The sequence below is a fragment of the Clarias gariepinus genome, chromosome 21 (genome assembly GCF_024256425.1).
Source record: "Clarias gariepinus isolate MV-2021 ecotype Netherlands chromosome 21, CGAR_prim_01v2, whole genome shotgun sequence".
NCBI lineage: Eukaryota > Metazoa > Chordata > Actinopteri > Siluriformes > Clariidae > Clarias > Clarias gariepinus.
Genome location: NC_071120.1, coordinates 21,222,573 through 21,237,263, shown reverse-complemented (window position 1 = coordinate 21,237,263; position 14,691 = coordinate 21,222,573). Strand labels below are relative to the sequence as shown.

Here is a 14,691-nt window from a genome sequence, read left to right as displayed (position 1 = left end):
ACTTTGTGTTCTGAATACGCTGTAAATAATGAGTGTTTCCTGAAAGACTTAACTGTAAGTGTATATAAAGTCATTCATGAATTAATGAGTAGTCTGACACTCCTTTATTTGGATTCCAGAAAGGACAAAAAGAAAGATCCATTTGCCCAAACTGAGATTTATTACAATTATTATTATTATTATTATTATTATTATTATTATTATTATTTATGCACTCTGGTTGTTGCGTCCTAAGTCATCAAAGGTTTCCTCTCCATGCACTCGATGCTCACAGCCGCTGGAAGGGGCATTATGTTTATATGGAAATTTTTTTTTTCCACCCTGTGGAAGTCACAAGGCCCTGGGAGAACACCGCAGAGAGGGAAACGAGCTGCACTTCCTGCCCGGGTTACAGTGGGAGCACGAGTGAGAGTTATGTAATGCTTGGCGACATCATCATTCATCATGGATAGCTGATGGCAAGTGACCTATGAGTACTCATGTAAAACCCACAAAGCACGGGATCGAAACATTCAAACTCCGCGCACACGGACTGGCGCCGAGATTCGAACCCACAACCTGGGAGGTCTGAGCGAAAATCCAATATATTACAGTTATAGTATCAACAAGGTCAATGCAATTAAAAGGAAACATTACAGAGTGTATTCTAAACAAATAACGTTTACTTGTGCTGATTTTGTTCCAGGTTTCTATTGAGGGAATTTATTTTACACTTGCTCTCAGTGGAACTGACTCATTATTGTGTGTGTGTGTGTGTGTGTGTGTGTGTGTGTGAGAGAGACTGGTTGGTTAAATCCAGTGCACCTGGACAATCTGTGCTTGCACTTTTATTCACAGGCACAAAATTAAATAGAAATTAACCAGGAAAGATGACTCAAGACTGACAATGTGTGACAAAGAATGAAGTTAAAGTGCAGAATATTAGCTTTAGTTAGAGAGAATGTAAATCTACAGTACTGAGCGAAAGGCTTGAGCCATGGCTGATATCTTCATATTACATAATGTAGAATAAAATGTAATGTAAATGAATGTTTTAATGCGACATGCTGCAAAGTGCGTAAGAAGATAGAAGGTGTGTTCGGAACGTGTCGAGCCATGTTAAGTGTGATTCCCAACCGCAGGGAGCGAAAAGGTTCAGTTCAAAGGGAACTGTGAACGGTGTAGGGAACTCCCGAACAACGGGTCTTAAAAGTAAAATGAAAAATGTCCCGTGAGTCATTGCGACTAGAGCTCGAAAAAGAAATTAGATATTTATTATCATTATTATCGAGGATGACATCATATTAATAGGACACAATCATTTAAAGTGGATCCTAAATCAATTATTATTATTAATTAATTTACCTACAAGCACTGTCGCCCTGCACCTCCAGGGTCCGGGCTCGATTCCCGTCTCCGTGTGCATGGAGTTTGCATGTTCTCCCTGTGCTTGGTGGGTTTCCTCCGGGTACTCCGGTTTCCTCCCACAGTGGTGGGATTCCCAAATTGTGTGTGTGAGTGTGTGTTTGTGATGGATTGGCACCCTGTCCAGGGTGTACCCTGCCCCGTGCCCTAAGCCTCCTGGGAGGTCCCCGCGCCCCTGAATACAGAATAAAGCCGTATAGACTATGAGCGAGAGAGTGAGTGAATTTATTTACAAGTTATACGCGTTTAAATAGCCTGTTTTAAAATGGGGTCAGTTTTCGTTTCAATAGGGAGCACACTGCTACAGCTACAGATTAAAAATTGTAATGTAACAGTCTCAGCAGCAACCTCATTTCCCCTCTCGTCTGTTCCAACCACTCAGCATTCAGCATCGGTGTACTAATGACTGATCCGATCATCTGCGCTTGTTTCTCACGCGGTCATACATTTAAGATTGAAGGTTTTTTTTAGAGCTTGAATGATTCGTAGGTCACCGTGTGGAGTAAACTGGACTAGACAGGAAGGAGAGCCTATTAGAGAACTATTCCTTAAGACTACATTAAAATACAAGAAATTCTGGCTTAAGACTTTTGCACGGCCCTGTATATTGGGTGAATTATTTGAATTCATGATGATCACATTTAAAACGTTTAATTTTCAACAAAGTGAATGTTTTATGTTATATTATGATCGTAATGTTAAATGTTATTCGATATAATTCATCCGGGTGGATTTGGAGTTATACAGTATATATATATATCAAGCCAAGAGAAGTTCAAAAGAAAGTTCCACTGTAATTAATTATCCCCCGGCCTACACTTGGATGAAATGGTTATACCTAAAATGCGTCTTGCTCATTTCCAGGCTAATGAGCTTGTTTACAAAGGCAGCCGTAACCCACTCTCATGTGTGTGTGTGTGTGTTTCAGAGGCTGGTGTGGGGCTGGGGATCGGCGCCTGCTGTTTAACGCTAGAGAACAGCGCTCCTGGGATCTACATTCACAGCCTGGCTCCGGGATCTGTGGCCAAGATGGATGGCAGACTCAGGTGTTGCAAAATGAATCTCTTAATGCGACTGTCTAGTCGCTGTTCATCTACAGGAGGTTATCCTGTAGTAACTTTTTAAGCCGATATCACACTGGTATTACTACTGTGATACACAAAGAATTTAATCGTTGCAGTCGAAACCATAACTTATTTATGGCACCATAACTTATCAACAACTCTCTAAAAGGCGATCTCTATAACCGTCTGTCTGTACGTCTAGCCGAGGGGACCAGGTGTTAGAGGTGGACTCCGTGAGCCTCAGACATGCCGCGCTGAGTGAAGCCTACGCCATCCTGAGCGAGTGCGGGCCCGGCCCCGTGAGCCTCATCATCAGCCGACATCCCAACCCCAAGGTACGTCAGACAAACACTAGGAATTAGGAATAGCTAAAAATGTCTCCAGACGATCTCCATCAGCATTTTTTCCCGTTTTGCCACATGAGCAGTCGTGAAAAAAGAACGGTGTTCACCTGTTAACGTTTTAATCGTCATGTAAAAAAAAAAAGGCTTGAAAACCAGAAACGTAAACAACATTCCTTTGGCCCGTGTGCAGCTGGATCGGGTTTTCCCTTTCGCTAATAGATGAAGATGTTGAGGAACAGCCCACGGTGGAGTAACGCCACAAGGGGGTTTGTGGTTGAAATATGCTGACGCGGTAAAAAAGGTCGCTAAAGCTAACGGAGCATGAAGTTAGCGGCGTGAAGCCGGCTGTAACGCCTCCCACGTGACAAGAGGAGGAAATGGGTTCAAGTATGTCGAGCTTTAATGTATCCGAGCCACAAGGTCTGTATATGTGTATAGGTGTGAGGATTTTAAAAACATTTAAGCACTAGAGTTTCTCATCACGGGCGTTCAAGTCAAACCGGGACTCGTGATGAAATTTCTCGCGAATGAAGACGTAAAGTCATGCACAGTGCGGTGATGAGACTCTCAGCCGCAGTAAAGCATGCGGGTGCTGCAAAGGTTTTAAAGAAAGCCACACAACCGTGAAGGACGATCCCGGCTGAGTTGGCTCGGAGCCCAGTGCAGAATCCTGAAAAACTGCTGCAGGTTAGTGGGAACTGTACACACAATCCATCACCAACAGGTTACAGGAACTCGGCTGGGAGTTATCGCCACATCCCCCGTACAGTCCTGAGCCATTTCTACATGTTTGCGCCGTTAATGGAGTTCCTGGGGGGCCAGCGTTTCAGACACGAAGCAGACCCCTGGTGATGGCCCCGGTGTAATGATGGGACCTTGATGGTATTTAAGCACTAAGCGCATTAGTGTAGCAGGAGCATTATTTAGAGAAATTAAGGTCGGTTTTAACTTTCGTGACTGTGTAACTTGGTATTCTGCACAATCAGAAATCCCGTTTTGACTCGAACGCCAGAGAATTGTAGATTCTGGCATTTTATTCACTCACATAAACCACACATAATTGCTTCCTGTTTACCTTCAGCTTGCAGGCGCAAATCTGTCTGCGGACTCGTTCACATTCCTTAACACAGACATAAACAGAAACAAAAATCCGTCTAGTCTCGTTACATAGAGTACAGTATATGTAACAGTTCCTAGCTTTTAGTAAGGCGTTCATATGAGTTATGGTGGTTGTGAGTGATCGTGAGGATTATAATATAATGAAATGAAGATTTAGGAACAAGCTTGTGCATAATATCAAAGAGTTATATAATAATAATAATAATAATATAAGTTTATACATGTACAGGGCAGTATAGTGAGCGGCACTGGGTATTTGGATCACTATATGTGAGCAGACTCACTGCGCTTTTCTTTCCCCTCCCAGAAACATGCTGGGTTATGCTAAATTGCATGTAGGGTTGAATAATTATGTGACTGTTCTCTCTGTGTGTGTGTGTGTGTGTGTGTGTGTGTGTGTGGTGCCCTATGATAAGACATGCTTTATGCAGTGTTCCTAGATTTGGCTTCAGATCCAGACCTACTGTAACTCTTAACAAGATATGGTTGTTACTGTACAGTAGATGAACGATTATTATAAGCTCATATTATAATTTCTGCTTTTTAATATATAAAAAACAAATTACGTTTTTAAACAAAAAAGTTGGATTAACTGCATTACACTTTTATTAACCTATTGTTCTTCCACTCTTCAAATCAAATTCAAATCAAATTCAAATTTTATTTGTCACATACACAGTCATACACAGTACGATATGCAGTGAAATGCTTAGACAACTGCTCGTGACCTAAGAATATGAATAGGAAATAAATATGAAAATTAAAATAAAGGGTAAGTTTAACTAGAGAAGAATAAAATAAAAATAAAAAATATACGAATAAAAGTTAAAAATAAAATATCTGTACACAAAATACACAATATAGAAAATATATGGAGAATATATGAAAAAATGTAAAACAATAAGAGCAGCCGAATAAATGGTAATAAAGGAATGGTTATGTCCAAGGTTGTGCAATCCACATATTAAAAGTGACTTGTGCAGTGCAAATATGCTTAAAGTGATTTGTGCTGAAGTGATTTGAGGTGATTTGATTTGATGACCACGAAGTGTAGTTGAAGTTAATATCGTTTTTGATCTTTATAAACTTCCCATTATATATGTTCACATTTCCACAATACTCTGCTTATAATTTTTTTTTGTAATTTACTCGCTTCCAGACGTGTGTAAAGAATCCCAGCATCAGTCAGCACATCATTTATTAAGTTGTTATTCTATTGCATGGAGTGTGTGGTGCCACCTGGTGGCAACAGCACCCCGAATAGTTTATCTTCAGAAGGAAAGGTCTTAGAGGACCTCATAGGTACTGAGTGATACCACTAAAACTATATACAGGGTGTCCTAAACAAAATTGACATCATCATTAGAAATATGAATATCTGAGTAACTACATGTCCTGGGCAATCGAAATTAAATAGACATCATGTTGAAAAATCTAAATATTACAACAACATAATAATAACGGATATAGATTTTATAACGGACTTTGCAATTCGTATGAAACGTGACCTAAGTTTTTGTTGCATAGCAACACAGAGCAACATCTTGTTTAAATTTGAGATCATTTAAGCAGTAATTGGCTATTGTTAGACTACGAAATGATGTCATTTTTTTGGGACACCCCGTATATGTAGGTGTAATGTCACTCACCATTAAAGCTCACCTTTAAAACTATTTTAAAACTATTATGTACTGTTATCTAATGTACATACTGAACAGATGCAATGGAGTTTATATAATCACTTTTAAAATACCTTCATCTGTATGTGTGTGTGTGTGTGTGTCTCAGATGTCTGAGCAGGAGATGGACGAAGTGATCACTCGCTCTACCCACAGAGACAGCATGGGCAGTCATTCTTCCTACAGTCTAGGTAAGAACGAATTCTTCAATTTCATCGTCCCAGTTATTCGATGGAAGGTTCTGCTTAAATGAGTGCCGCTTTGCTGATTAATTTTATTTAATTAATTTATTTTTATTTTTTGGCTCAGATGCACATATGAGTTATGCTGTTTTAATTTGCGCTCACGATTCACCCTTTGACGGACTGCTTTTTGTATGCAGGACAATCATCCAAAAGCCCTTCTCCCATGATGAAGGCCAGGCAAGGTGATGGCAACCAGGCCCTCAGCTGGACGATGAAGAGGTTTTTGGAACCGGCCAGTCGAGTAAATAAGCAGCTCTTTCCAAAAAAAAAAAAATTTGTTTTAAAAAGATTATCATCATGATATTTATTCAAATGCATATGTAAAAAAAAAAATTTTTTCTTTCTTCTTTGGTGATTTTTGAGCTTTATTCTCAACTTTCATCTCTGTTCCAAACCCTTTTCCCTTCAGCAAGCCTCTCTAAGCTCGGAAGCCGAGCTGTCTCAGTACTTCTCCCATGACGTCCCCAGCCAGTCTTCCCTTTCAGCGATGGGTTCGAGTGATGATGGTATGCTGCACAACAGCAGGAGCTGCAGTTTCTCAGTGGATGAGTCACCAGCACCTCATTTACATGGTAACACGGAAAGTCCAGCCAGCTGGAATGGCCCTGTATCACTACTGTACCGTGAAGTCGATTAAATCCTAACTGGAGTTATTTATTTATTTATTTATTTTGTCTACAGCTTATAAAGAGGGTAGCGTTTGTGTTAGATCATCCGGCCCTGGTAATCGAACCACGGACCGGCAACCTAGCGTGACCAGCAGCCCCGGGTCGGTCCGTAGCCCTCTCCTACGTCAGCGCTGCGTTATTTGCTATGAAGATGAAGATGCCAGCGATGAAGATGAAGACGAAAGACCTTTCTGTCACCTAAAACAAGGAAACGAGGACGCCGCTCAGCACCAGGAGGATGACTCGGGCATCGGCGCCGCGGCTTCGTCGTTGGAAGTGGACGACGAAAGCCAAGACAGCAGCGAGGGCAACCGGCTTGAAGCTGTCACTCCTTTTTACAGCAGCTCATTGGAGTCGGTGGAAGGAGGAGGAGGAGGAGGAGGTAACGGTGCCGAACTACCCGTTTTCTCTTCTGAGCACGGCGGCGCCAGGAAAGAGGCTAAGCGCTCGCCCAAGCTGGAGCACAAAGCTGTGACGCGTGTGAAAAGCATGATGAGTATCGAATGCCCCAACCCGGCACAGAAACCCAAGCCTGAGGATGTCACTTCACCAACCCAAGCCACTCAGAGAGGGAGAACGCAGCACCACTGCAGGAGAGGCGAACTCAGTGAACTGGCAGGGATCTGCACTATTGAGACTGTTGTTCTTAAGCGCAGTGAATCTGAGTCTTTTGGACTTGACCTAGAAATCAAGTCATCTCCTGTGAGGGTGCTGATTACTGGCCTCAGGCCTGGAGGCGCTGCCGAGAGGGTAGAGTGCTCTTTAAGGAAAAGTGTCATCAGTTTTTCAATATTGTTGACTAAAAATTACAGTCTGCTCCTTCATCTCTGTTTATTAGGAAGCCAAGGGGAGAATGAATGTAGGAGATGAAATCGTGACCATTGGGGACACTCCAGTGCGCACCTGCTCCTATCAGGAAATCTGCGATCTCATGCACAACCTGCCAGTCACACTGACCTTAGAGATACAGAAACCAGTCTCAGGTAGGATACGAGTGATCTTTAAGTATTTACTTATTGCATCAAGCTTACAGTCAAAGCAGCGCCTGATTTAGTTTTTAACATGCTGCGTTACTTTTAAGTATAATAAAGTAAAAAGATGTTCATTATCAGGGATGCCGTGTTACCTTGAACGGGTGACAAACATTGGTTAATGATTTTATTTTCTTCAAGGGTTTCATCTACCCTTTTAGTTCTTAATAGACTGTAGTGCTCCAAGATGTTTAATCTTTCCGAAATGGAAAGACTTTTTCATTATGTCTCTGCAAATTCAATAACTGAGAATATAACCGCCGAGTCCAAGTCATGAGAGCCACTAAATACTTGCAATCTGAGTCATGATTGTGCACTGTAATGAAGAGAACAGTCTGTCTTTCCCCATGCTGCCTTTAAAGACGTTGGAGCACAACAGACTTTCCCTTTCTGCCAGTGCCCGTGTCCTCCACCTCCCATGGAACTGCAGTCAACCGGCTTTGTAACAGTGGTGACTATGAATCCATTCACTGTCATAGCGACCATAGAGTTTAGTCCCAGTGCTAATGTAGAAATGCCTTAGCCTCGATGTAGTATGTAGATCGCCTGGTATTGTTTTATTTATTTTTTTTAAAAGAAGTTTAACCAAACAAAAAACATGCCTGGAAATTTAAAAGTTGAAATACAGTTTGCACAGTAATCAGCAATTTACACAGCACACAAATGACATAAACAATTGATATGTTTTTGATTTTATTTCAATTTTATTTAAAACGGGATCGTTTTAACAACTGTTTTTTAGTTCCAAAAATGTTTGCTACACTTTCTGCAGTAATACTTTTGCACACCAGGGGGTACTGGTGTGAACTGAAGTATACATCATAAATAAATACTAATCATATGCTTTAAAATTATATATATGAAAAAACATAATTTATGTCTAAATGTTTTTGATCTGAAGTGGTTAGCACTGTCGCCTTGCACCTCAGGGGTCTGGGTTCGATTCCCGCCTCAGGGTCTGTGTGAGTGGAGTTTGCATGTCCTTCCTGTGCTTGGTGGGTTTTCCTCCGGGTACTCTGGTTTCCTCCCACAGTCTGAAGACATGCAGATTAGAATAATAGACTTTTCAAAATTACCCATAGTGTGTGTGTCTGGGTGTGCCCTGCAATGGATTGGCAGCCTGTCCATGGTGTTTCTCGCCTTGTGCCCTGGGTAAGGCCTTAAGCCCCCTCGCGATCCTGTTTGAGTAGATGAGATGAGATGAGATGAGATGAAGAAAATCATATAGAGATATCTGGCTTAACATCTGCAAAATTAGAAATTTTCTTTTCTTCTTCCACAGTCTATTTACTGTAAATGTACATAAGGCAGTGAAGTGACCTGCTTATTCATTATAGAGCAAGCTAGCTAACACAATAACATGGTATTTTATTAATCTAATGCCACTAGTCTGTTTACTTACCCAGAGTAATTATTTAGGTACCAAGTAAGAATCTTTGGTTTGTCATCATTAATAGTAATTTGGTAATATTATGTAGATTTTTTTAAAGAAATGCCATTGGAACAACATTGATTACAGTAAGATGTAACACAGTGTGGCGATGTAATACCAAGTCAATGGACTGAGCAGAATAAATATATACACCAGATAACAGCAATTTAGCGTATTAAACTGAAAAGCAGCAAACAAGGTAAAAAAACCCCATAAAAACCACTTAATGTCTGAGACGTCTGTTAGAAATTTAAGGGACTGTGGATGTGGCCGGATGTTGTGCCAATGGATCATGATCACCATACACGCTCCAAATAAAGGTTGGAGGTTGTGATTGCATCATTCTGTTTGGGTCATTCATCATTGCCTTAACATCATTTTATCAAAGTCATTCTAATGGTCAAAAACAACATTGTTCCAATGGCGGACATCATCGCAACTACATGACAATGGTCATCCAATGTTAAGGTTCCTGCTGGGTATGTCCTAATGCTTGTTTAAATTGTGATTGTTCTTTTTTTTTTGTTATAATTGTTGTAAACGTGAGTCAGATTCACTAGAAACTTGTCCATGAAGTTTTAATGCCATGCACATACTGTATAAATAGCATAATGTAACTTTAGGAAGTCCCACGGCTCGATTGAGAGCAGTCTCTCAGGAAAGCCCTTGTAGCAAAAGTAGCTTCCTAGGCCTTTAGCAGCAATAAAATCTCAAACATAGAAGTCATATTTACTTTGCATCAAGATTGTGTTATAATAAGTTAGATTTTGGGTTTATGACTCCGTAGCTCATTTTTCAGATTCATGCAACTCTATATATGAAGTATGGATGTGATTTAAAAAAAATAGCCGGCTGCCTGTGAGGGCTGAGACCACAGCAGTGGTTCTGTGTGTAAATATCATTTGCAATTCAAAGCAGTGAAATTTTATGGAAATGTGTCTGAATAGCTTACTGTCTCTGAAAAAAGCTATTTTCGAGATCATTTATACCGCAAAAAAAAAAAAAACTTTGCAGGGCCTTGTTTCAGTGTGTACTTGATTGATTGATATTTGATGTTTTCAGACTTGTATTTAATCTAGTGCTGTAAATCGATTCAAATTTTTTATCTAGTTAATCACAGTCATAGTATGCGATTAATTACAATTAATCACAATTTTAAAATACTCTGACTTGTATGTTGAATAAAGAAATGCATGACAGACTGGTTAGAGGAAACAGATTATGCAGTTTTATTATAGCTGAAACTTTAACATTAAACAAATGTTTAATTTAAAATCTCTCTAATGGGACCGGCAGTGCATCCAATGGCTGGGTAGTATGGGGTGAGGCAACTCACTGATGGCAAGACTTGAACCCTGGTCCTCATATCCGAAAATTAACAACCTATATTCTTAATTGCTTGAGACACCACTCCCAGATCTTACATTAAATGTATTCTTGAGCACACAAATTTGTTTTTACCCAAAATTTAATCTAGAAGCTTTTTATAATGAAACTTGCCATCACCTGGTGATCGTTCCTCTAGTATTCCTATCATCCGTGTTAAATGTGCGGTTAGCATGCACAGCCGGGTAACAACGCCGCGATTACAGGAAGCCATACGGGTCAGACTTGGTCATTTTTATTAAACATGAAAAAATAGTAATGCAGTAAAATTTCTAAATTAATTACATGCATTAATTAATATTGACAGCCCTAGTTTAATCTTTAACTTATATGGGACAAACAGAAATATTTTCATGATAAACATGAAAAAAGCGAAATCAAATAGTAGGGAAATAGAGAGAGTAATTACTGTATGAGGGAAAAGCTAAAAAAAAAAGAGCCATTGTTTATATACACCATACAGTATAACCCATTTGACCTTATAATAACTATACCATCACACTTGTCTACTGAACATTAAATTGTTTTTGTGAAATAATTCTATCTAACCCCTTTAATATTGTTCATTTCTTCAGCTGTAGATCGTCTCTCTACTTTGATGATGACTTCTAGCACTGAACCGTCTAATAATCAGGAAACGGCAAGAGCTCCCCTAGAGGAACAAACAAGCACGGACAAAACTGTGGTTGAAAATGCAGGATTTCCCCTGACAGAACCGAATTCTACAGAGATGGACACAAACCACAGTGAAGAGGTTCCTGTGACTTACATCGACGAAGTCGGAAACGAGTTAAACCCATCTGAAATCAATGCAAAGTCAGTCTCAGAGACAGTTTCCGCTGCTCCTGCCGAAATGCCTGTATGTGCGGAAAATAGCGTCAGCAACCCAGAAAACGAGGAAAGTCTGACTAACCCATCACTACAGCCAACCGTGTTGGATTTCTCCGTCTTGGATTCAGGGAACAATGGTTGCCTTTTGCCGAAAGGAAAGACATTTTTGAACAGTTACTCCAGGAATTATAGTCAGCTCTCGGATGAAAACGCAGACCTTTCCGTGAAAGGATGCGAGGAGAAGCCGAGCATGTACGATATGTTAGAGGATAGCGATTCTGAGAGTGACTCCGCTATAGACGCTGCTGTGAAAAATGAAAAGCCTCAAAGTGACTGTAAAGATACTCAGGACACTGACACTGATGAGGAGGTCGAGCTGTGTTACAGCGTAGTCAGTCAGAGAAATCAAGAGAAGGTCAGTTATCCGACTCTTAACAAGGATATCTCAGGAAACCAGACGGACAAGGAGCTGATTGGTGACGGAGTACCTCAAAAAGCACCTTCGCACTTACAGGACTCAAAAAAGGCAAACTTTTCTACTTCTGTTACAGAACCAGAGAGTCCACTCGTTCCTCAGGCTACAAGTACAGAGTCTGGTTTGAGAGAAGAGCATGTTTCTGAAGAAAAAAAGCAGACAATACGTGTGACTCAGGGAGATTTGTCAAATCAAGAGCCATCAGACAGTAAAGCTGAAAAGGTTTTGGCACCTGTCACAAACAGCGTGACACTTTCAAGTGTCAGTAATCCCCCTGAAGCTCAGAATAATAGACAGCGGAGTCAAGAAAGGACATCAAAAATGCATTCAAATGAAGTGTTAACCTCGTGTAGACCCGACACTGTGCAAGTGCCATTCATGTCATCTGTAACGGAGCCAAAGGCTTTAGATATTTCTAGTGGAAAAACATCCAGTACACCAGCTACAAAGGACACAGAGAAGGAAAAAACGCACGACTCCAAGTCTCTTCTTTCTGAAAATCACAGCAAGTCCAGCCCTTTGAATCATAAAACTTTGAACAATAACCCCCTCTCACCCAGCTTAAACAGCAGACTCAAACTCGAAGAGAAATCAAGCTGTTCTTCCAAACTTAAAGGTTTAAGTATTAAGAGTAAATGCAAAGGATTAGAGGAAACAGGATGCAGGACTCCCAAAGCCGAAAACCCTTTATTAAAAAAGGCTCACTGCTCTCCCGTTCAGTCACCTAAACTACCAGTCAAAAGAATCACTCCTACAAGTAGTCCAAAAATCAGTAGATCACAAGAGAAGAGTAGTTCCTCTCTTAATAAACCAGTTGACCAAAGCCAGGAGAAGAATCCCTCAGATCTGTCCAACACCTTCAAAGCGAATAAAACTATCAAATCTGAAACAGAATATAAAAGTTCTCATCATGCGCAAAGTGAGGCGTCGAAAGGTGAGAATGCAGCTACACAAAGATCTTTCATCAAAGTGCGCCTGTCGTCTTCTTCATCCCCAACGTCTTCATCGGCACCGGTTCTAGCAAGCAAGCAAACTGCAAATACCACTTCAACAAAGACTCAAGGAAGCCACTCGGCGCATGAAGATTCAGCACCCAAACTCTCATTGGGAACATGCGACTCTTTTACGCCTAAACAAGAGGAAAATGATTCGATTAAAAGCTCAACCAAACCCGACGACAAAGTGTGTAGCAGCATGTCCACCTCAGAGACGAGTCTCAAACCAGGCAAATCCAAACTGTACCTTAAAGCATTGGACCGAAGGAGCTACTCAACAGATGGCGATATTCTCAAACGACACTCGTTTTCTGTTCAGCAAAGAATTAAATCCTTCGAGAACTTGGCCAGTTTTGATCGTCCGGTCATAAAAGGCATCGACATCCAGTCCTACGCCATCGTCCCCAAAGCCATTCTCAACAAGAGGTTGTCAGGCCCAGACCAGGTCAATGATAATCGCGGTCTGAAAAGGAGTCTTAGCTCCTGTGTAGACATTTTAAACGCAGGTCACTCTTCTTTACTGCAGCGAAAGAATTCTCCTTCTAAAGCAGTTACGAGCGATTCTGAACCAACACCTTCGCCTGAATCCGCTGGGCCACGTCCAGAGGAAAGGGTGACAACTGAGGGTACCGTACCTGAGTCCAGTGCAGTACAACATACTCCACCGGTCCTGCGCTCCCGCAATGCTCGTTTTAATGGTGGGATATCACGGTCGAAACTGAGGGAACTCCGGGCACTGAGCATGCCTGAGCTTGATAAGTTATGCACTCAGGACTTCTCCCAAGACCCTGGCGATGTCATGTTTAAGACAGAGCTGGAAATTCAACCTGCAATGCCCACACAGCCCCCATCGGACAACACACAGTGCACCATCGTGACTAGGATAAGCATGTCGGAGCCTGGGGAGCATGCACAAGAGCAAAGTGTGAGACAATCAAGTTGGTCTGTTAGGTGAGTAGGCAATGTGTTCTAGTTGACTCTGTGTAATATTTGACTGCTTGCAGAAAACTAAACATTAACAACTACCGTCTATAATAATGAGATTTATAAAAAAAAAAAAAAAGTCTGCATGGATGGGAAAGGTTATTTAAGCGTAATTAAGTACCTACTAATTTATTGATCCTGTTATTTAATACCCGAGTACCATAATTTGTCATTTTCATTTCACGATGCATTATAACTCCTGTTCCTCCTATCACAGTCTGAAAGATTTATCATCTTCGCCTGCGGAGCAGAAGAAGGTACAGGATGTCCTGAATTCCCTTCCGGCTGCATCGGATGTGATAACTCTGATAAAGCAGGTTAAAAATCTTTCCGAGGTAATGTTCTAACACATGATATGTGAAAATTAGCCGTAATAACCGTAATATGATCACCTGCTTTCTTAGTTTATATTTAGTACAGATGTATTCTTCCTGCTCAGGACTCTAATCAATGTATGTCTAAATGTTTTTGTCCAGGTTAACGAGGATGTTTACTTTGTGATCTTGATAAAAGATGTTGGTTCCGGACTGGGTTTCAGCATCGCCGGTGGGGTGGACCTGGAGCAGAAATCCATCACTGTAAACGTCCCTAGTTACACTCCTTACAGTTATATCTTATATTTATCTTTTTTAATGTTGTGTTATTATATTTCCCTATTGTGCAATCACATTTTAATTGCTTTTAGTTTAGATGTGTCTACTGTATAGGATTATTTTGGCCAGCATGTTCCCAGTATATTCATTATGTTTTAATGCTTTAACAGTGAAATTACAAGGGCCATTCAAGTCAAACTGGGACTTTTGATGCAGAATAACACAACACAGTTAATAAGAGTTATAACTCTTTTTTTCCTTTATATATATTTATATATTTTTTTTTCCCCATGCTACACTAATGCACTTATCCCAGTGTCTCACTAGTGCTTAAATGCCATGAAGATATGCCAGAGCCATGAGCAGAGTGCTCGTTGCAGGTCTGAAACATGGCCTCCCAGGAACTCCTTTAATGGCCAAAACGTGGAAATGGCTTGGAGT

General features: G+C 40.8%; 1 protein-coding gene across 2 annotated transcripts in view; it reads left to right on the top strand.

Moving 5' to 3' along the window:
• The window catches only part of pdzd2 (PDZ domain containing 2), a 92,767-nt gene that overhangs the window by 74,757 nt on the left and 3,319 nt on the right, over positions 1-14,691 (top strand). For both annotated transcript variants that reach the window (XM_053481132.1, XM_053481133.1), the window contains 10 exons: positions 2,333-2,450; positions 2,671-2,803; positions 5,720-5,801; positions 5,993-6,096; positions 6,265-6,427; positions 6,537-7,273; positions 7,362-7,506; positions 10,948-13,624; positions 13,875-13,992; positions 14,134-14,235. In XM_053481132.1, coding sequence (XP_053337107.1) covers positions 2,333-2,450; positions 2,671-2,803; positions 5,720-5,801; positions 5,993-6,096; positions 6,265-6,427; positions 6,537-7,273; positions 7,362-7,506; positions 10,948-13,624; positions 13,875-13,992; positions 14,134-14,235 — 4,379 coding nt within the window. The remainder of the gene's footprint in view (positions 1-2,332; positions 2,451-2,670; positions 2,804-5,719; positions 5,802-5,992; positions 6,097-6,264; positions 6,428-6,536; positions 7,274-7,361; positions 7,507-10,947; positions 13,625-13,874; positions 13,993-14,133; positions 14,236-14,691) is intronic.